The sequence below is a fragment of the Antrostomus carolinensis genome, unplaced genomic scaffold (assembly GCF_000700745.2).
Source record: "Antrostomus carolinensis isolate BGI_N321 unplaced genomic scaffold, ASM70074v2 scaffold34064, whole genome shotgun sequence".
Taxonomy (NCBI): Eukaryota; Metazoa; Chordata; class Aves; order Caprimulgiformes; family Caprimulgidae; genus Antrostomus; species Antrostomus carolinensis.
In genome coordinates this window covers 1,434-25,340 of record NW_010310662.1, presented here as the reverse complement: position 1 = coordinate 25,340, position 23,907 = coordinate 1,434, and the positions used below count along the sequence as shown (strand labels likewise).

Sequence of the window (23,907 nt, the reverse complement as noted above, 5' to 3'; positions counted from 1 at the left end):
TAGAAACACAACACTAATTCATTGTCAGCTACCACAAATAACTACACAACTGGTGTTTAATTGCAGTTGGCACTGTGTGCCTAAGGACTATAAGCAAGCTTTGAAAACCTCAACCCTCAGAATCTAGCTACAGATAACCATAATCATATATTCTTGGATGCTGACACACAAATCTATGATATACCTGTATAGCTGCCATGGCACTAATCAGCACAGCTATGCTGAAACACAGCGATCATTTTTGCTAATTGTAAAGGCAGGCTAGTAGCAAAGTTCAAATGATTAATGAGTAAAGGTCCTCAGAGCAATCCTGCTTAAAAGTAAACGTCCAGTAAACTGCGATTAATGTGTCTTGGTTTTTTTCTTCCATTTATTTATTTACTTATCGGGGTGGTCTTGAGCTGCAGATACAATCACAACGCTCATGGTGATCCAGTTGTATATCTACTAAGGCCATGTTGTTCCTGGTTCTGCCTTTTCTTCTGGGATGCCCAGCCTCAGGGATGAATTTCAGCACCTATGAACATCAGCAGAAATGCATTGATTAGAAAAAACTGTTAGAGATTTCAGGATGACAGTGCTAGGGCAATGAGGCCACCAACAGCCCTTAATGGCCCTGACCAGCATTAATTTGGACACATTTTTTGTTTACTTCCAGCTTTTTTTTCCACTCAGTGACATCCTGCGGTACTGTTTATCCTGGAGCTTTGACAGATTGGATTATTTCCTGCATCAGGTATCCTTATATTGTGCAGTTCCCTAACCATGTCCAGCGTTGCTCCTTTGCATGAGAATTATCAAGCATGTTTCCTTTGGCTTGTCTCTGCAGTCCCATATATATTTGTATTGCTCTATCCCTTTTCTCACTTGTATAGTATTTCTGCTCTAAAGAACAAGGAAGATATTTTAATGCAATCTGAAATTTCTGAAGCACATATCATTAGAATTGGTCCAAAAATGAAATGCTTGTGGGAGGCAGAAGGAGACGAATGGATCTTGAGCAAAATTTGTGCCAGATCCCATTGAATTTCTCTGCAATCTGACTTTTGTTGGCTTGTCCTAAAAATCTGTGCCTCATTTTACGTAATTTCTTAAGAATTTACTCTGAATAATATGAAAATAAACAAACAAATACATATTTCCTGGGGAAGTATACATCATATAAGAGACTTCTGAAAAAACTCTGTCTAGGCAAATTAATCCTGAGACACCTAAAAAAGAGGGTTGTAGGTTATAAGAAAGGTGAAAAAGAGGCAAAGAACACAAGGTGCAACAAAATAAATCCTATCTGGGTATATGGAAAAAATACTGAGAGTGATTAAACACTGGAGCAGGTTGCCCAGAAACGCTGCAGAAACCCTGAAGATAGGTAGTCAAAATTAACAGGACAAGACCCTGAATAACCTTACCTAATTTCAAAATTCTCCTTGCTTTGAACGAGAGATTGGGCTAGATGACCCCCAGAGCTGCCTTCCAACCCATATGATTATATGAATCTATGATTCCATGAAAATGGTCTTGTGGATATGTGGAAAACAGCCATTATGTTGCATCCTATCTAATCTTCTGTGATAGTGTAAGTATGTAAGCCATGGACTGGAAAAAGCTGAGAAGGATGGTGGTTTGCAGGGGATGTTTTTGATCCCACCATTGGGTATTGAGTTGCTGTGTAGGAGGTTGTACCCCCACTAGCACGGTAGGGCAGGTTGAGAGGAGGAAATCCTGTTTTGTTTCATTAGTTTGCTGTTGATGGGCTTACAGTAGTTTAACAAAAGAGATATTAATTTCCAGTAGCTGCCCTGAAGCTCAAATACTAGTTGGGATTAGGTACAACAAATGAGTTTAGACTAAAAACACTTTAATTCTCCTGCATCATTTTTCTTCCCAAATCTCACAGCACATTGCACAGAAAGATATGCATCATTGTCAAACGTGTATAGATGGAAAATGTGAAACTGATTTGCTCAAGGCTCTGCAACACATCAGTAGAAAAACTACCAGTGGCATTATATGGTCCTTTCCCTTTTGAAATCACTTATTTACTGATGGGGAGCAGGACATGGAGAAAGCAAGGCTGCAGCTCCACAGCTGGCAGTGAACAGGTAGGCCAGTTCTGCTCTGTGGCCTCAAATACTTGAGTCCAGAAACGAGTTGTGCACTGGTAAGATACTAGAGCTAACATGTCTCACCTCCTGGCAGGCTGTTGTGACTCATGCTAGCTTGGCCAAGTGCCTGCTAGCTCAGCTAGATTTGTCTTGTGTGTTCAAAAGATGGAGAGAAGTCTGTCTTGTCTATGGTTTGCCAAAGCCACTGGTCAAGTGGGAAGTGGGACCTAAACATCTTTAGTGTCTCAACCACAGAAACACCCACACTTCTGCCCTGCAACACCATACAAGAACTGAGATGGTCTCAGGAAAGAGAGGGAATGAGGGGCTGCATACCAGATCAACAAAGTATTACTGATTTCAACAGAATTAAAAAGTTCCCAAAAGAAAGTGAATGACTCGCCAAAGGTTAACCATGGATGCTGTCCAGAGCGGGTGGGGAAGGGCAGGCAGGTGAGCAGCCTTTGGGATGGGACCATTCATTCTCTATCATTAATGCCTAGAGGGTAGGAAGGCTGTAGGATATAACAAAAATTATAAGCACTGAACACAGTCTATTATTCTGTCCTCCTTTTTGTTATAAAATTTATGTTTAACCTACATAATACTGAGAGGAGGACTGTGCCTAAGCAAGGTACGAATGTGCTGCTTTAAAATGTTGGGAAGATATAATTACTTTTCCCTATTAGAAATGCAGAGATGTAGGGTTTTTTTTAAAGTAACAAAATTATAATGGATTTGAATTAATTTCAAACACTGACTGTCTCAATATATGCAATAAATCCTGATGGACACCAGGACAATTCACTGTACCACACTGTCATCCAAAACGCAGAGGAACTGAACCCAATCAGGTTGCTCCGATTATTACAGAGCTGAAAATAGACTGTCTTCAAAGATGCTTTTTTTAAAGAAAACATACTTTTAAAATCAATTACAGCTGCTGATGCTGAACCATGATATAATTCTTTTTTTAAAGAAGCCTTTCCTCAAAATCTGAAAAATTCAGATGATTGGCATTTTGCAAGATCATGGGTAGGTAGATCAGCTTTTTTCAGTTGAGAGCAAATGAAAGTAAGCAATGGGATGAGAGCAAAGACATGGGCTGTATTTAAGCTAACAGACCTCCTGACAGCTTGGGGATTTTCCCTGTGTTTTGTATTAAGAAACATGAGCACAGTATATGGGCTTTGCTGATAAGAGTAGAAAAATGAATTGGCAGCCACTTCCCCAGACAAGACAGGAAAGCAGTGTTTGAACACAGCTGAAATTGGACTGCTTTAATAGCTGATCACAGAACTGATGTTCAAAGCTCTCCATCTAGCTTCCATCTAATAGTTTTAGTTTCAGCTTAATACAAGGGAACTGAAAACAATCAGGAAGTAAGGTCATTTCTGATGACCACCATAGTCAAAAGAAAACTCTTTATTCTGAAATTAGTTGCTGTTTATTCATTACATGGTCAGGTCCTTAAAGGTGAGGAACTACCGAATTAATGAAAACAGCTCAAAGAAATTTTGTTCAGGACAATTTATTGCTCTCTTTTTTTATGGGATCAGTAGCTGTAAGAAAATATGGATGTGAGGGAGGTCTTGAATGCTCAAAAGGCTTGTTTTGTGTGGGTCAAAAAGAAGAATAACCTCACGGTTTTCAAATTAAAGGAGCAATATCTGTCACTACTAATCAAAATGTGGTACCTCAGCTCTTCAGGTCATTGCTTCGTAAAGAGTGTATAACTACGGACATATTCTCCTCATAAAACACTGAGTTAATTATGGTCATAAAACTATTAAAGCAATTAAAAAAAAATCAAGACAGAGGACTTACTTAGCTTCTGAGCTGGATTTGGTGTTTATAAGTAACACAAAGAGGCGTATCAGGGCCTTGTAGCACTTCTGCAGACAGATCCATAGGAGCACTTCAATACCCTGGATGGCATTTTACTTTGTAGATAAGCCTGAGCACCTGAGAGGTTTCAAGGGAAGGTAACTGTGGCCACTGCGTAATTTTCTGTGGGACTAGTGATGAAGGAAATAAATATAAAGAAAATGCTTGCATGCATTTCCCTGCCAGGCATCCTACTCACTGATTGCACGTTGAATTTGGATGTCAGCTTCTGAAGGACTCTTTAAATGAGAGAGCAAAGCCATCACAAAAAACAGTATCTCGAAGCTGAAGCCAGAAAAACTCAAACTGGAATTAGGGCACACTTGTTTAAGTCAGGCTGACTAATGACCTGGACAGCCCTCCAAGGAACCAGGGGGTTTCCAGTTGGTTTGAGGACATCAGAAAATGGCTGCCTTTCCAGAAGTTATATAGAGTACAAGTTTGAGTCTTGCTTTGGGGGCAGCAGGGTGCTCTCCAGTGGCCTGTGGAACACAGAAGGTTAGGGTTGACAGCCCACCAGCCCCTCTAATCTCGGAAGATCTGTAAGAGCACTTCATGATCAGGGCTGGAGGACAGCAGAGCAGTGATGACTCCTGGGGAAAGGACCCAGCTGGAGATAAACTGTTCACCCTGGCCCATACCCAGCATTTCTCCACTAGAAGCAGCAACAAAGAGGTGACCCCAGAGAAGGATTCACCTGAAACACCCACCTCTGGTGGGGCTAACTCTGACAACTAGGAAAGGAGTCCAAAGGCTGGACTTGCAGCTTTACATGGCTAGAGCCAGATGAGGTGAACCACGCCCTCCAGCATTTGCTGATGGTCTTAGACATGTATCATTTTCCTTTGAACTCAGGCAACATTCAGCCACAACAGTCCATGATGGCTGATTTATTTTGATAAAAAGAAAAGAGTAATAGAAAACCCAGTCAACACTTCCTAAAAATAATAATAAAAAGAGGATATCCAGTTGCTCATAGCCATTTTTCACTTATTATCACTTACTTTATTTATTAGAAACAATTGTAAAATTCTTTGTTAAATTTTTGACCAGTAGTTTAAACACCAAGGGAAAACTGAAGCCTCACTCAAAAATCATCTCTTCTTCTTTTTTTTTTTCTTTTTTCTGATTAATTAAGAAGACCACAGATAATCAATAACATGACTACAGCTTACCAGCTTCATATTCGAGTGACAGAGGACGGAGAGCAACTCTGGATGCTATTTTGGAGAGTGAAATTTGTATTTTTCAGAATATATTTTAAAATCCTGCTATGTAGCATTATCTAACCTCCTGCTCATCTAAAAACACCATCATTCTAGCACGCAAACCAAATTATATTTGTCTGAGAGTCATGAAAAAGGAAGCATCATAAGTGCAAAACATTAAACACAGATCCAAGTTCTGATACAGATGAAAAATCTTACTCCACAATTTTTAGAAGTTATCTAATCCAAAGGTCACACACAGTTTAGCTGTGCTCTGAGAATAAGAAACCAAGAATTATGGGAATGTTGATCATAATTTAAGAACCTTTATTCTAGTAGGAACATAGCCTAAAATAACGACATAGACCCAAAGCTGTATTCTTTCTTACCAGAGATAATTATAGGATACTAGGAACAAGAAAAAAGAGTGTTTGCTGATCAGCGGTAACATTAAAACTAAGTGATTATTAAATGTAGATGGGATTATTGATTCTATTTTTTTTATTTGAATGAATAAGAAACACCTGGTTTTAACACAGCAAACATCGGAAAAAAATTAATTGTCTTAAAACTCAGGCATCTGAAACAGTCATTGAAGCTACGATGCTTTTGACGTATGTGACATCAACAAGACCCTCGCTTTTGGTGATCCTGTCACGCATTATGGCTCCAACTATTGCTTTTTCACCGACCAGATACAAGTGTTCCCCCTTCCTCTTTGCCCTGGCATGTATCACTGGATGTCTCACTTGCTTGACTTTCAGATGTCATCCCAAAAACTTTCATTTTCATGTAGTAAAAAATAAACCTTTTTCTCTTGTTGCACCTCTGTGCTCTCTCTGCTCATCCTGTGACCTATCAGTCATTTCTGACTCACTCTGTTTCCTTGTATTTGCATTCCAAATAAATCCCATTGCTGCTTCTTGTATATTTCTATGCATTAACTCTTTTGTCAGGTTAAATCTGTGCCTTTACTAGCATAACAACCTTTTATCTCCTTTACACATGTACTATCAAGTCCAGAACATACAACAATCGAACCATATTCCTTGCATGCTGATTTGATGATTTTCTTTTTAATCCCTGAGAAAATTTCCTTTGTTGTATCAGCAGAATTTGTATAATTTTTGTTCAGTTATCTTATGTTTCCATGTGCATACAGACAGGGAGAAAATTATTGTCTGCTCTCTCAAGTGCCTCCTTAAGGTTTGCTTCTAATTTCTCCGAAAAAAAGACAGAAAAAGAGAAAAAAAGAAAAAAGCCCCCACAACACCAAATTGTATTAGTTACATTTAACTCCACTGCAACAACTCCTCTGTCTTCCTGAAGTACCACGTCACCTTTTTATTTTCTCCCCTGCTCCCCCATCCTTTTCTCCCCAGTAATATTCCCTACTGTCTTGTTTTCCCTTTACTATGTTGGGTCCAGTTGAAGCTGGTTTCTATGCCCCAGCAACTTGTGTAAAGACTTATTGTTGTGTAGGTACTCTGAGGTACCTGCTGCCTCTCTCAGGGCAGCAAGAGGTTATGAAGTAGCTATCCTAACATTAATCTAAACCTTGTCGTTGGGAATTAATTGCATGTATGTCCTGTGAAGGCACTAGGCAAGCTTCAGACAATATGAAACTTGAACGGTGGTATAACACTTCAAAAGGTGGGGGACGGAGGGGGTAAGAAGCACCATACAGACACTGAAAAATGTATCAGTCTTTACAGCAGAGGCAAGTAAGTAGGTACAAGATGCAATCAGGTTTCACCACTTTGGTTTTTTCCTTATATACCTTTTAGCAGTGTTGCTCAGCACTGTGTTTGTGGAGGTTTATACACTCTGACAAATTCTGGTTGCTACCTTAAGTGCATTTATTCCTCATGGAAACTCATTTCACATCTCATCGGTTACAGCAATGAGATGGGGAAACCGATTTCTTGTTTCTCTGAGGTCTGTGCGTGCTGGGCAGATGGCACAGCTGCAGCTTGAGCTGCATTGAATCCTGGCCTGAGTTCCCCCACACCTCCTCTGGGCTGGGAAATCATCAGATTTAGAGTCCCCTCTCTTTAAAGAGCAGCTCCAGGCATTTCCAAAGAAATGCACTGCAATGGAAAACACATTTTCATTTCAGCTCCCCTTTAGCAAGTTAGACAGCAGTAGATGTGAGAATTTGATTAAGGTGTGCTGCATCCATTTCCATGTATTGCTTTTTCCTTGCACGGAGCCCTGCGACATAACTCAGCATCACTTACGGTTGGCTGTGCCTGAGAGATGTTTTGAGACACTGCCAGCACTTGGCCTGCTCGGTTTGCAGCGTTCATGACACTATGTATTAAGTCATGAGTATCTGCCCATGAGCTCCAGTCGCAAGCAAACCCAGAAGCTCTGGAAAACCACAGAGCATCACAAGACTCCTGCAAAAAAACCCCACTCCTAAAACTATCTGTTTACTCAAGTTATGAACCCGTTTACTTCTGGAAACTGCTGAGTATTTTGGTAAAGTTACAGCAAACTTCCAGGTTATAAAAAAGACCTGAGAACTCATTATTAGCATTTCCCAGGACAATAAAGGAAAAGAGACCCCTTACCGTGGAATTCTCATTTTCTCATTTTCCCTGCTATTGCATTACTTCTTACAATTGGACATGATAGGAAAGAGCTGTACAGTCTGTTCAGGGAACCGGAGCAGCACTCACAGCTTGGGGAAATTAAAAGCTACACGTGATAGCTATTAGACCTGTGATACCAGGAGGGAGTGCTCGGTGATGAGTACAGTGTGAGGCTTTGAATAGGAACTAAGAGGGAACTAAGAAACAATAAAAGCATAAGGAGAAGATAACCTTGAAATCTCTCAGGACTAGAAGCCTCTCTCTTAACAAACACTTTGGGCATTAGTGTCCCCACAACTACTCTAGCACTGCAAGCACAAAGCCAAAAGGGAGCCCATCACTTCTGGAAAATTCTCCTGCCTGTCTTTCTCACCTAGAAATACTGGACAGCTCAGAAATGTCAGACAACTTTTAAGTGATTTCTAGTTGGATTATTACTGCTGAAGACAAGCATATCGATGTGCAGGACAAGTAGCTCTGGTCAGCCCAGGAGCTCTGTAGATGAAGCTCCAGATTGGTGGTCAGCCAAAATCAGCCTGGCAAGAGAAGTGGTCTTTAGCTTCAGCTGCTACAAACACCTTCTTTGCTCCACTACCCTATACTTCCTTTCTGGTGTCTTTTGCAAGTAAATCAAAGTAATTGACACTTGTGTTTGAATCTGCCCTACATTATCCTGCAACAGATTTTTAACCAAATTAACAGTGCTGGGGTTTTCATAAAGTGTGAAGCTCTGTCCTTTGTTATGCAACTAAAGGCTTTTTGGTTAAGGTTAGTGGGTTTCAAATTGGCTTTGAAAAGAGTAAACCAGCTCCATGCTTCTAAAACTGGCGTGTTGAGAGGCCCCTCCTCAGTGCCTTTACTGCCAGGAATTTCAATAAAATTAGAGTTAAGTGTCAAAGGAGAATAAAGAATAAAACTGATTAGCTGTGCGTGGCTAATAATAATAATAATAAAGTGAAAAATATTTTGGACTAAAATTAATGGACATGTCTTTAGTATGTCATATGTGAATATCTCTGCATGACTTCCACTCATGTTAATGGGAGCCACTTTGGGAGTACTCCTTGAGCTACTAATTCATCCCTAAGGGATCAAGTATAAATTTAAACTTAGAAAAGTCCTTTAATGTTAAAGCTGAAACATGGTCTTGAGTTCATACAGTTTTCAGAGAACAAAAGAGTAGTGAAATAAATTAGCAGTGATGTATTAGTGTGAATATTGAATTTCCTGAATTTAGTGATTAATTCGGGAGGTCATAAGTTGTAACATCCTGGTTCTGACCAATACCTGGCTAGTGTGATAGTCTAGTGTACCAGCACCAGATGCTACCAAATATCTGATTAAAAAACCACCAAAACTGCTTGATAATATGTTTATAATCAGCATTTTTTCCTAGGCATTGCCTGAAAAAGAGAAGGCTCCGGGGAGATCTCATAGCGGCCTTCCAATACCTGAAGGGGGCCTACAAGAAAGCTGGGGAGGGACTTTTCATAAGGGCTACTAATGACAAGACAAGGGGAAATGGGTTTAAACTGAAAGAGGGCAGGTTTAGATTAGATATTAGGAAGAAGTTCTTTACTGTAAGGGTGGTCAGACACTGGAACAGGTTGCCCAAGGAAGTTGTGGATGCCCCCTCCCTGGAAGTGTTTAAGACCAGGCTGGATGAGGCTTTGAGCAACCTGATCTAGTGGAGGGTGTCCCTGCTGAAGGCGGGGGGATTGGAACTAGATGATCTTTGAGGTCCCTTCCAATCCAAACCATTCTATGATTCTATGAATAGTGGGCTTAAGTTCTGATACAGACATGACCCAGGTTTGTTCAGTTTATATTTTACTTCTAGTTCTCTCAGAATCCTTCTGAACTATGCACCACTCGTATTTAAGGGTTGAAATTCCATATAGATTTACTGTGCAAAAAAAATAAAATTCCTTTTTATAATTTTAAATTAGTTCCCTTGTTCTTTTCTTAACTAAAAGATTATTTAGGAGGACCAAATTTTCTGTCTTTCACTGTGTCCTCTCTTATTCTTAGTTTTTTATAAAGAAAATTATCCAAAACTTTTGAGACACTTTACAAATGTTTTTGATGTGTATCTTCTCCTGTATCTCTTTTGAGATATGATTTCTGCTTCTATATACCTTTATATATACATATATATATACCTATATATCTTTTCTACTCCTGCCTGTACCCTTCTAATCATAAGCAGTCAAAACCCAGTATAAGTACCCCACCAAGTTATCCACGCTGTAATATTTGCTGTGTTATTACCTGTTCAACTCTGTTCCTGCAGAAGACTGTCTCTTGTTTTTTCTTATCACCATTGCACTAAGGAATTGTTTTCCTGAAGCTCTTCACTACTCAATCTTTAGTCCAACTTCCACCCCTTGTTTCTCCCTCCTCTCCTTGCACACCCAGTGCTATGAATAAATAGCTGAGACTACTCATCCTAATGCTTGCAGATCTTCTAAACTGCATTTATAAGTAGTTACACAGGCCTTCTGAAATCCTTCGCAGCCTTCTCTGCTGTTAAAGTATGTTATCTCCTGTGCTAGCTGTCCTTTTTGCCATCCCTCTGTCCATCTCGCTCCAGACTGATCATACATGAAATAACACTTAATCCATGTGCTGGGGGCACCCACAGGTAGCTACTTCCTAGGTAGAATTTTGTTCATCTCTTCCACCTCTTTTCTCTTTATCTCTTAACCAGCTTCTAAACCATGTCTAATCTTGTGGTCGACTGTTTGCTCTCTGAAGGAGGTGCCAGGTCTTTTAGCATTCTTGAACAACGCTGTGGTGCTGTATAAATATTTATTCACACATATGGCATTCTGAGTTCATTTTATCAGCTCATAGTCATCTAGGTGTTCTATACCTATTAATTTTTTTTCCAATTAACTTTTCTACCACTGAGATAAGTCTTTCTGCTCTGTAATTACTAGGGTCATCCCCTGCATCTTGTTTAAAATTAGATAGAATATTAACTATTTGCTTATCCTAGCTGATGTGGAGTATGCTGTATTCTGCAGTTAACTATGAGAAAAAGATCTCTTACCTTGTAAAAGAGTAACCACACCGCTCACAGCGAGGCAACGTTCTGACCTTCAATGGTTTTCTGTTATCGCAGCCCTAAGGTCTCCCAAATTAATGCCTTATGGTATGAGCCCACTTCACATCCAGATTTAAAGCCCATAAAGTTCATTTTCACTTGAGACTTAAGTCAAGTGGTAAATCAGACTCATATAAGAGATACGAGTCAGAAATTAAGTCAGCATGGCAAGTAGTTACCTACTTTCAGACAATTGATAGGTAATACCAAGTAACTTTCCTAGATATGTTCACTTCATGTCTGGAAATACTGATTTAGAGGCAACAATAGAAAATGCTCTTTCCTTGGTTTTTTTTCATCTCTAAATGTGTTCTGAATGGATTAAAAATAAATATAATGGACTTTGCTCTTATACAAAAATTTTGCCTTCCTAAAAATTTACTGAGTGGGAAAAAAGCTAAGGCCAAATGATTCAGCTGCTTCCTACAGGTAATAAATTTGGAAGGGAAGAGAGCTTACTAGTGACTTAATTGTCATTTCTAAGCATGGTCATAAGTTTAAAAGTTATAGCACAAAACAAGAGGAAGTGCAGTCAAATGTCTTAAAGAACACATGTCTCTGTGTTACTAAAAATAATATTTCCAGTGATATATACATTCACATTGTATCAGTCCTTCGCTGGGAAAAATCAGTCCAACATAAGCCTCCTTCTTGAACAAAGTTCACAAAGATGCTGTAGAAGCATCCACACAGAGAGGTGGCAGAAGTTCTCTCCAACTTCTAAATTAGCTTAGCCATAAATAGCTGTTAACACCCCTTTCTAATACATATACAAGCTACTTCCACTCTGCTCATTCACCACTTCCAAATGCAAATCACTATGTGATGTTGTGTCATTAAAGACATTAATATTAAACTTATTTAAAATCAGGCCTTCCTGCAGGTTCACTGTGTGGGTGTGCGTTTCTCTGCGGCTCATTGCAGTGAAAGGTATGAATGCTGCTCCATGAGGTACCAAGCTGGTATCTAGCATGGGCAGCAAGAGCAATGCCATTATCTAAGTCTAGGCTGCAATCTAAGGCCACTCGAACCTGTCTGGAAGCCTAAGCAGATCCTTCACCCCAGGAAGAGTGGTGACCACACGGGGCATTCACTTAAACACTCCGGTCTCTCTCAGATGACAGCATCTTTGCCTATGACACTTCACTGCGATCAGTGATCTTTTTGCCCGTTGATTTTTGCACCACAGATGCAACATGATAAACAATATAAGCATGATAATAATACTATAACATTATAAAGCATAATGATAGCAATAATATAACATGATATAGCATGATCAATATAACATGATCATGAATATAAGCAGAACACATGGATCTGAGAAAAGCTTTTATAATCCATGTAAGCAATAAATACCCAAAAGAAGTACCAAAGAAAAGAGAAAAAATACCTCATGATATTTTTTCACTGTTTTCCCTGACATGCACGTGCAAGATTTCCAGTTCGAAGTCCCGCAGCCACAGTTTCCTCCACAGCGCTGGACAAGGAGGCAGCGGGGGAAGAAAACTACATTTGTCAGCTTCAGTTCCTCCCTTAAATTGACAGAGTAGTTTCTCGGAGTACAGCTGTAACGTTTCACATCATCGTTCAACCTGTCCAGGTCAACTGCAATGCAAAAGAAATTTCATTAGTAAGGTCTGAGCGGGACATTCCTCTGGTCTACACTGCTCCTCAGGCAGTCAATAACACAAAGTGATGTGACACTGGTTGGGAATTATGTGAAGTATAGCAGTGCTTTCTGAACAGATAAAGACAAACCCACCAAATTTAAATCATTACAGGTGGCCACTCAGGCTCTCATCCTGCTCTCACTGACTCCCATAGCAGGGCTCACACTGACTATGAAGGTGAAGGCAAGGCTTGCAGTAAAACATTGGCCTGAAAGCTGAAGACTGGTTAGTTTATTTGCTTTGTCACTGATCTGTTTGATCCTTGGGTAAGAGATTTCACCTTTGTTGCTCTGTTCCCCCCTCTGCTTATACCTGACTTACTTGGATGATGAACTCGTTTTTGTTATTATGGACATAACTTCTTTTGCCTAGCTGCAGGCATACAAAAGGCAAACACTTTAAACAAGGCTCTTCCTGCTGTCAGAAGAGAAACGTCTTTGGAGAGTGATTCATCCCTTCCTCACAAGGGCATTTAGGACAGGTGGCATGACTTGCTTTCTCAAGTTGCCTGTCTGTATTGTTTATGGATAGAGACTAGATAACTCTCTTTCAGATGGAGAAATCAATCTGAGTAATATTAATTTCAGCTGATAGACAGCATCCTAATAAATACAATTAAAACTAATGAGCTTCACTGAATGCCAGTAGTTGGTTGATGTTTAAATATCTGGTAACTCTGTGAGATGTGTCATGTAAACAAGTAGTAAAGCCAGCCATAAAAATAACTTACAAGCTATCAACAGTGAGTTTAAGTGCTGTTTCTAGCTTCAGTTTGTAAAGCCAAAACAAAAAGAAAAAGCCCTTCCATAAATATATTTTCCACATTTGCAACACAGATAAAAGTAACAAACTTAATGAGTTTTATTTCTATACAAGTTTTCTGATTTATTTTTCCCTCCTTATCTGTTTTCTTCTTTTCCACAGGATTAAGTCCACCAACTAAGTGTTCAAAAGCTCAAGAATTCATTCAGGACTAGAGGACATGTAAACTTGTGTTGAGTACCCACCCCAAACAGTATTTGCTAATAGAAACATCAACAGAAAAATGGCTCAAATGAGACCTGAGATAACAGCGTAGTTCGTGAACATATCCGATTTTTATAGGCATGCTTAATAGTTCAATACCATCTCTGGTCCTTAGTCCACCTATGCTTGAGCATTAATATAAACATGTGAAAACCTCCAGCAAAGACACTTCATACTTCTGTGACTCAGTCCTTGTCAACATCACAAAGCAAACTGTGGAAAAAGCTCTGACTTGTAAATATCATGCACCTTTACATTCTGGCCTGGAGATATTCACAAGGCAGATATGCAAGAGGCAAAGGAACGTAAATGTCACAAATGCTGTTATAGAAAATCATAGCAGCTTCAGTGTTCTGGCAAGGTGTTATCTCAGTCAATGGGAATTTAGCAGATAAATTGTGATTTTATAGCAATTGTGATACATTTCACCATGAAATCTCAGTGGTTCTCTTCAGAGAGCTAGCATCTCTCCAAAAGAGGTATAGATCATTCTCCTGATATAAGCACAAAATCAATGGGGCTTCTGCTATACTCATGCACTGGGAGAAAAATACACTCCGAATGTCCACAGCCAGGACTTAGAAGTCCAGGGAATATTGATTTTTTAGTTTTAACAGATTGTATTTTCTTCTCCGTTGTCATTCTCCAGAGCCACCCCTTCTCATTGCAGGGTCTCAGGCTAATCCTTCTCACAAAGAAGTGTTTTCCACTCCTCCTAATGTTCTCATCAGGACCTTTGCTATCAGCTTTGCTTACTGATAAAGCAAAGAGGTGACAGGTTACTAATCATTTCAGCCAAATGATGTGAAGGAAAAATTAACCAAAGGAAGAAGAGGGCAGAAAATATTCTGCCTTCATGATTAGTGAGATTTCTTGAGGGGAAAGCCTGTAACATCTGCAGTAATGCAGAGGAATGGGTACTGATATGAGCAGGCTCCTATCAGGACAGGCTGCCACGGACTAGGATAGCATTTGCTGATGGTGCATCACTAGACAGAGTTAGAATAAAATGCTCAAAGGCTTAATTCAGCTGAGCTAACATAGGAAAGTAACAAACTGGTCTTTAAAGAGGGCCCAGACTCAGGTGACATGAACTGACATCTACGTTCAGGAGAAGAGGTCCTGGGCACTGAACAAAATTTGCTCTATCACAGATGAAATTTCCCCACAAATCTAACAGTCCTCCTTCCTGCATTGAGCTGATACCTATTATCACTGCTGCATTATCAACACAGAAATGAGTCTTTATAATGAGACTGGAAGAGAGGGGAAGCACTGGCATTTAAAGGAACGGGGGGTTGGGGGGGGCTGTCCTGTAGAGAGCATATTTTATCCATCACAGCGTTACATATATTAGCTTCAGTACTTGAGCTGCTCAGTTTAAATGGCAAGGGGTGACCTGGCAAAGGGCTTTCACTGGAGGGAAGGCTTTGCTCACTAGCCTTCAAAAGCCTAGTTTGGGTGACTTTCAGAAGTCTTTGCAGGGTCTCTTAGGCTGTAGCTGAGTCAATACTGCGGAGAGCTGTTGACTTGCTCAAAGCATCAGAGGGAATTACCAGATAATTAGGATAATTTTTTTCTCTATGCAGTATGAAAATATCAGCTGTTTTCAATGAGAGCTCAAAACTTTCTCTGGATAAATTCTTCAGGAATTCTGAAATCCAACAGCAGCAAAATAAATTTTATTTAGTGTATTTTTCTATGATGAACTATATTTGAAAAACCTACGGGAAATATTCCAATGGAAAATTGCATTAACTCTCCTTGTTATCATACTCAAGGCATTCTGATCCTGGCTTATTAGCAGTTTCTGAGACCCTGAACCCCAGTGTTATCAGATAAGATGTGAATTTTCTGCACTTTGCCATATCTCAGGTATCAGAGTCCAAGTTGAAATAGGCAAATACAATAGCAGAAAGGTCTTATTTTAGTGATGCTGAAATAATGAAAATAAATAACTTCAAGTAGAGAAGGAAAGACTAAATAAAGAGTTTAAGAGATACACAAGTCAACCTCCATAAAAATTAATCTGGAGGTAAACACCTATGCTCTTTTTTACTCTGTTCTACAGGAATCCAGTGCTTGGTGTGATAAGGTGAGCATGCAAAGTCTTCTATGAACAGCTTATACTGTACTCTGGTAGCATCACACTGACATCCAAGAACACTGCCCATTGCCTAATCAGCTTTAGATCATGGTTTGCAGCCCCCTAACAAAAGAACACATTTTGCTCTGAACAACTCTCTGCTGAAAGCTTCGATATGCATTTTCCCAGTCTTGGGATTGTTTTACTGTCTGGAGTCAGTCCATTTCCTCATCCATATAACAATGAGATTTTACACTGCAGTCAGTTTCATGCATCACTTCACTGCTGTGACTAAAATGTAACCGAGCCTTGGTGTGATTGGTGTGAAATCCTGCTGCTTTAGTTATCAAGGACTGAAACCACTGGAGTCCTTAATTTAAAACTAGAATTAAAACATTCTGTATACTGGATGCAAAGCACTTCAAAGTGTTATAACAAAATGTCTGCATCAGATTCAATTTACAGGCAAGGCAGACATAAAAAGATGTACTGGAGCAGTAAGCCGGATATGTGGGGTACAGTGTTTGCCCCCCTCCTCCCTCTGCAATCCTATGCCGCATCTGGAATATTGTGTCCAGTTCTGGGCCCCACAGTTCAAGAAGGACAGGGAACTGCTTGAGAGAGTCCAGCACAGAGCCACCAAGATGATTAAGGGAGTGGAGCATCTCCCTTATGAGGAAAGGCTGAGGGAGCTGGGTCTCTTTAGCTTGGAGAAGAGAAGACTGAGGGGTGACCTCATTAATGTTTATAAATATGTTAAGGGCGAATGTCAGGAGGATGGAGCCAGGCTCTTCTCAGTGATGCCCAATGATAGGACAAGGGGCAATGGGTGTAAGCTGGAACACAGGAGGTTCCGCTTAAACTTGAGAAGAAACTTCCTTACGGTGAGGGTGACAGAGCACTGGAACAGGCTGCTCAGGGAGGTTGTGGAGTCTCCTTCTCTGGAGACATTCAAAACCTGCCTGGACGCCTTCCTGTGTGATCTCATTTAGGTTCCTGCTCTGGCAGGGGGATTGGACTAGATGATCTTTTGAGGTCCCTTCCAATCCCTAACACTCTGTGATTCTGTGAAATCCATCCTCATTTCACATAGTGCTATGGCATGTGCTTACCTTGAAACATTGATCTTAATCATAGGTAAGCACTGAAATCAGGGACTGCAGCTAATACCATGTGTTATTCAGAAGGGATAGCCTTACAGATTGGAGAGAAATCCTGTGCTGCTCGTCACTGATTCATTTTATAAAGACAGGAGGACTGTTAGGGTTTCGTTTAACACTTTATGTCTTTGAAATTCATACATGACCCTGACATTGCCATATCTGAACATTTGACACTTTTTTTCATGCACTAGCCACAGACCAGAGCTGAGGTGTAAGAGATGGTAGCCACCTTGCCACAGTATTCCTATACCATATGTCAAGGTCATCTACAAGCAAGGCAAGAAGGACTCAGGCAGGTGCAGAGCAGTCAGCCTAACCTCAGCCCATGGTAAAATTAAGGGGTCAATCAATCTGGAAGCAATGTCCAGGCACATGAAAGACAAAAGGATGACTGGGAACAGCCAAAATAGATTTACCAAGGGCAAACTGTGGTGGACCAACCTGCAAGTCTGCTATGAGACGACTGGCTGGCTGGCTGAGGTGAAAGCAGTAGAGCATCTGTCAATTTTTGACAGTGATCCGTAGCATCCTTGCAACCAAATTGCTGAGATATAATGGGACAGGTAGACTACAAATTTGGTAGATAACGGAAGGTTCAAGAGACTTGAGCAACATCGTCAGCAATTCCAAGTACAACTGGTGGCTGGTTACTAGCAGTGTTCAACAGGGGGTAATGCTGGGGTCGATACTACTAGAGATCTTCACTAATTATATGAACCTCAGCAAGTCTGACATCTCATTAGGGAAATTTGTCCATGTGCTGCAGGGCTGCTTTTCAGAAGTACCTTGGCAGGTTGGAAAAACATGCTGGCAAGAACGTTGTGAGGCTCAGTGATGACAAATTGAAACTCCTGTGCCTGACATGGACTAACCCCATGCAACTGTCCAGCCTGAGGACACACTGACTAAACAGAAGCTTTGGTGAAAAAACATTGGCATCCTGGTAGACAGCAGGTTGAACACAAATCAGCTGTTTGCCTTCGAGTAACAGAGGCTGCACACTGAGTTGCATTAGGAATAATGTGGCAGCAGGATGAGGGAGATGAATACTCCCCTTCATTCAGCTCTTGTGAACCTGCATCTGGAGTACTGTGTCCAGTTTTGAGCCCCTTCCAGCAGAAGAGAAGGATGAACAACTCAGAGTTCAGTGAAGGGTGATCATGATGATTAAGGTGCTGGTCCAAAACAGCCACAGCGAGGCTGAGGGAACCAGATTTGTTTAGTCTGGAAAGAAGACTAAAAGTGGTTCTAATAATCATCTCCAGCTATCTAAAAGGGGCTACAGAGAGCATGGCGCCCGCCTGTTCTTGGATGTGCATAGCAAAAATACAAGGGGCAAAAATCACAAGTTGTAGTAAGGGACATTTCAGTGAGAGCTAAAGATACTAATCACCATGAGGGTGGTCAAACACTGGGATAAGTTATCCAAAAGCATGTGGAATTACTCCAGTTGGAAATACTCAAAATGTAACTAGAGAAGGCCCTAAGTAACCTGATCTAACTTCGAGGTTGGTCCTGCACTGAGCAGAGGTTTGGATAAGATGATCCACAGAGTGCCCTTTGTAACCAAAATTAGTCTATTAATCTATGATTGGTACTAAACTGCCACAATGCCTATATGTCTGCTGTCCTTCCTGAAAGGGTATTGACATCACTATCCACATGGACAGATAAGGTTTCATGTTATTTTATTCTGTTATGCAATGTGTGGAACCAGATTTCAGGATGACAGCACCAGACTATACTGATGACAGGCCATGTTAAGAACCATTTGTATGTAGGCTGACTATAAGGCTTAGATCCTGAAAGATGTTAGAATATTTAACTCTCACTGAAGGGACTTGCCCACATTATACAGAGAGTGGGTGAAGAGACTTCCTAACCACCGACCATCCTTCTCTGGATGTCAAGCAGAAATCTGCATCTCCTTGGGCCTCTTGCCAAAGGCAGGCAAATCAGTGCCAATTCTGCTAACATTTCTAACTCTTGTGCCATTTTTGGCAGCTAAAGAGATATACTCATGAAAGGGGCTGGCACTTGTTAGCTTGCCCCTGTTCATATTTTGTGCGTCAGCAAGGGATGAAGCTGCAGTGTGGTTGCAGTTTTGTGTGTCAAGTGGGGATCCAGAGCTCAGTCCCAGTTTGACTCTCATCCCTTTTCATGCATGACTTACAGTTTATAACAAAGGCTGTTGTGCTGCTGTTTTAATTTTGACTCTTTGCTTTAAAAAATTCCTCCTATAGAGCACAGAATTTCCCAAAGACCTGTGAATCTACTGAACCCTTTCACCCCAGCATTCATGCTCCACTAGCATAAAGGTGCATGCCAGGGCTGTGTCAGGCAGAGCAGAGGTTCTGTACAAGTGGTCAAAGACATTCAGAGCAGTGCTGTAACTGACTGAAGCTATGGGGTGGTTGAACTTGAGTTGGAAAATGCAGTCCCATACATATGATAAAAAGTCATATCTTCCACTGAGTAAATCACCTAAATGCACTGACACTGATGAAATTATTCTTCTCCATACCGAGTGTTGATCAGACCCTGTGGCTTTTAGTCTTCAACACATATGGCTGATAGTTTTCACTGTTCCACTGCACATGCTTAATGATACCAAAATAAGCAGTTTGTTAAATATACCTGAAAACTCTGGGAGCTGTCCAAGTCTTTCTCATGGGAGCTGGGGAGAAGACGCTGCAATTTAGATTTACTACAGAATCACAACGCCAAGACAAATGTCCTCAATACAACAACTATTATTTTAGAGGAATGAGAGATCAGAATTTCTGTAGGATTGTAACTGTCCACATGAAACAAGGTTCATAATATATAGGCCTATTATAGACTGGCAAACCAATTATCAGCTGTGGTATGGGTCAAGCAGAAAAGCAGGCCAAACTATCAGTGTTGTAAATGGACATAGCTTCATTGAAATCAATTGGCTTATTTCAGTGATAAATAATACACTGTTTCACTAGCATTTAAAAAAAAAAAATAAGGTTTAATAAGAAAACTTTCACTGCAGTGGCTTGTAATACTGTCACGTAAAGCATGAGGGAAAGTCTCATTTGTCACAGAGGGGGAAAAGTAAAGATGTAGATCTGAATTAGATTGTGAAATGGATGAATGCGTGTAGTTTGCACACAATAGACGATTTGATTCCCAGCTGAAGCAGCGTGGAATAAATATCCTGTTTTTTAAGTAAAGGAGATACTTTAAATTAGCAGCTATTTCAGAAAGTATCCCATCTACTTGGAATATTCACATTTGCTGTGAATGAGCGGGCATTCAGCATTTGTGATGCCTGTATTCCCTGTCTGGTGCACTTAAACATGCTGGCAGCCATCCCAGAAACTTTCAAGGAGGTGTACATGGACTTTTGTGGTAATTTATTGGCCACTGTTTGCAAATCCCTGAGAAATTACATTCCTGAGTGAAAAATTTAGCTTCTTGCTAGCCCATTTTAAGCAGTGACAATTAAAAACTACTGTTAAGGACATGGCTGAACCTGCCTGATCTTGGGAACCTGTTTGGCAATGGACAGCAGAAACATTCCTTGAAGACTTGTGGTCTCATCTCACTATTGATTGCTAAATTTAAAAAAAACCCACAACATTTAAATATCATTTATCACGTATCCCTGTTACCAGCATTGTTATTAAACGAATTGTTATTAAACCTCTTAAGCTCAATTTTGTGACACAATTTGTTTTGGACAGAGAGTAGGATAGGAGTGAAATCATTAGTGATTCATTTATACCATTTATATGGTATGTTCTAAAAATGCTGTGAAAGATAATCAGAGATTAACATCACATTGTTTTTATCAGCTTTTTTAATCCTTAGGATAAAGGATAAAAAGATAAAAAATAAAACCCCACCTGGAAGTAGAAACAGATAGATAGCTGAAATAAATGATGATATAATGACAAAATTGCTCTCTTTGCTGCAAGGTTATCCCAGTGCCTATAAACAGTCCTCAGAGATCCACAGTATCTCTGTTTAAAAGCCACCAAGCATTTCCAGTTTAAGGACTTGTTAAAACTATTCCCTAGTCCTGATATCAGCCAAACTCAAGCCTTTAATCTTGTCAGAAGTTTATGACTGAATTAAAATTCTTAACTGAAATTTTCTAAGGATTTGATTGTGGTGAGGTACTTTGTCCAGAGGGCTGCTAGCAGTCAGGGAGTTTAGCCCTTAGTATGAAGACAAAAGAAAAAACTGTTATAAAACTTATTTTTGTATTCCTGTAACCAAAAAACCAATAAAATTTATCCTATTAAAATAAATCAAGTGTTAAAATAATAACTGGAAAACTCTTTATGTTTTTTTACAGTGTTTAGTTACGCAAGAAGCTGAATTACATTTATACTAAATGGAGGAAACTTAATGCATCTGAGTTTTCCAAGCACTACCAAATCAGATTGATACCTCTAGCCTATGTGATCAGCATCAATAAAGCAGCAAATATTATTTTTTTTATATATATATATATATATGTGGTCATTTAAATATACTGGGTACTAGGCCAAATCTGACAATCTAACGAAAGCAGAACCAGTACAGGACACAGGTTTCTAATCAGCTTCTACTAAAATCAAAACGGACCCTTTATTTCTTTTGTATACATATCTATCGGTGCCAGATCCAGTCTGGAAATAAGGGACACAGAGATCATGTGTCACAGACCCCTAAGTGAGATCAAACTGATCTCCGAAGTGATGTAGCAGCAGTTAGGTGATGTTTTTCACAGAACATGGGCTGTAGTGGTTGCCTGGAATTTCTGACATGCCAAAAGGGAACAAAGTAAAGGGGTTCAGTTTCCACTGGATGGGTGCTCAGGGCTTTATTGCAGATTCCTTTGAAGCTCTGAGCCCAAAAACAGAGACAGCCAATGTGGCTTGGAAACCGTAGGCCAAGTTGGCTGTGCATCTATCTACTAATACATTGTATGTGCCTGAGGTCATTCTCCTGCACAAAGGTCAACAGCCATGGGACAGCCCACATCCTTACCCTTTATCTCTTACTCTCCAAGACAAGGTGGCCACGTGCAAACTACCCACCAGGAATGGCAGCTAGCCACTCCCAACTCCTGGTTCATGCCCAGCAGTGACCTGGGAGAATGACACTTGGCCTAGGCCAAAACTAAGCAGAGACCAGGCTGACAATTTAGCAATATGGTGATTTGGTTATAGGGTCTGGGAACACTCCTCAACACTACTTTCTCTAATATATATGCAGCCTATATATTCCTTTTAAGATTAAAGCCTCATCATTTGATAGCAAGTTACAAATGTAGAATTAAAATCCTCTCTCCCTGCTTAGCACATGCTTAACATAGGGGGGATGGGATTTGAGATGCAAATAAATGGTAGATTGCACAGAATCAGAACTGTAATTTGGACATTATAATTTTAAAGTTATAAAGAAGAATGCATATGAATACATAACTTGGAAATGGGAGGGAATTTTAACAAGATAAAATATTTCACTCCAGATGTTCTGTGAAAACTATGGCAATTGTCATCTTGGTGAACCCTAACAGCCCTTCTAGATCTGTACTTGCACATGAAGGCCAATATCATCAGGCCCTTCAGTGCATGGTTGTCCTAAAGGTGACTGTGTCTTCTAAATAGTGTTTCTTTATCATTATGGGTTTGTACTGATAGCTTAACATCCCTCTGCTTTACCATTTGGTGGATGATTTGAACTAACAGAAGGAAACAAGAAACATAACCCAGAAATGTGTGCTTTGCTCGATTACAGACAAAGATGTTAAACCATAATAATGTTCCTTGCCAACATAATGAAAAACAGTGAGCTGTTCACATCCTAAAAAACCAGCTGCACATACAGGTGTCTGCACCAGATGCTTCTCTAAGCAGAATGTGATAAAAGTGATTATTCCTCATACAACAGAGAACATTCCCTATGCAGGGTATTTAAAGGAGGATGATAGTGCAGGTAATTAGGAGCCCCATGCCTTACACACAAAGCAGTGGTTAAGAGGGTGAAGCTGAGAACCATCTGTCCTTTACACATGGGCCTATGTTTTTATTTGTGAATTCATCATAACAATGGGCAGTTTTCAGTCTGATTTCTCAGGTGAGATCCTACTCAGTCAGATTAAGGATTAAATGATTAATGATTAAATGATTTAACCCTGGTTTTAATAGGTGGTACCTCACCCTGTGACTCCAACAGGAACGTGAGCACCAGGATCTCATTCCTGACCAATGCACATTTCTATGAGAAGTGAAGGAATATCCTGGTCTTGCCCCAAAGTATATATATAGTGTCTTTTCCTACCTTTGGACTTCCTGTCATGGTAGCTCCTGCCTCGATAATGGTGGCCACTGTCTGTGTACAAATTCTCAAGATCTTCTTGCCAGGAGTCTGGGTTAAAGTGTTTGAGCAGATCCTCCACTGTGTCAAATGCAGCAATGGTCTGATCCAGTGCGTCTGCCGTGAGCGTAGGGTCAGTCACTGATGGAGAGGGATAGGATACCCCCTAAGAGTGACATACATCTCAGTGTACTTGGAATAAATCACAGCACCACTTAAAACAATTGAAAATAGTTACGAAGAAACATGTCTCATGATTGACTGAAACAGCTACTTTGGGCCATCTTTTGAAGTCCTTATCTGGGTCAGGCTTTGTTATGCCTGTGTTTTCTTTTTGCAAGAAGAGACACCAAGGAACTCCCAAGCAAATCCCAGAGGAAATGCAGGAGTGGAAGCACTGCCACTGCTGAACTGCCAACATGCACACCCACTCCTCAAAGGGGATGACAGTTTTCACATATGCAAAGATGTAATGGAAATGTCTTTTGAAACCACTGTGATGGCCATGACCATAGAACAGAGGTGCCTTGTAATGCTGGAGTGGTGCTTTCACAGCTCTGCCAGCTCTGTTGGTAAATCCACAACAGGCAGATCAGAAACCACAGCAGAGAAAGACAAAGGCAAGTAGTCCACTAGACTGTCTTTCTCTCCCTGGTCAGTTTGGACAACAATTTTGGCTTGGTTAAAGACTTGAAAAGATGACCCTTTATT

General features: G+C 40.3%; 1 protein-coding gene across 1 annotated transcript; it reads right to left on the bottom strand.

Annotated features, from left to right (window-relative positions):
* Nucleotides 1-382: 382 nt before the first annotated feature.
* LOC104523801 (platelet-derived growth factor D-like) lies at nucleotides 383-23,362 on the bottom strand (the record flags this gene model as incomplete). Its single annotated transcript, XM_010166495.1, has 3 exons — nucleotides 383-517; nucleotides 12,300-12,514; nucleotides 23,161-23,362. Coding segments are annotated over 3 exons (552 nt in total), but the record flags the coding sequence as incomplete, so codon positions are not given.
* Nucleotides 23,363-23,907: the final 545 nt, after the last annotated feature.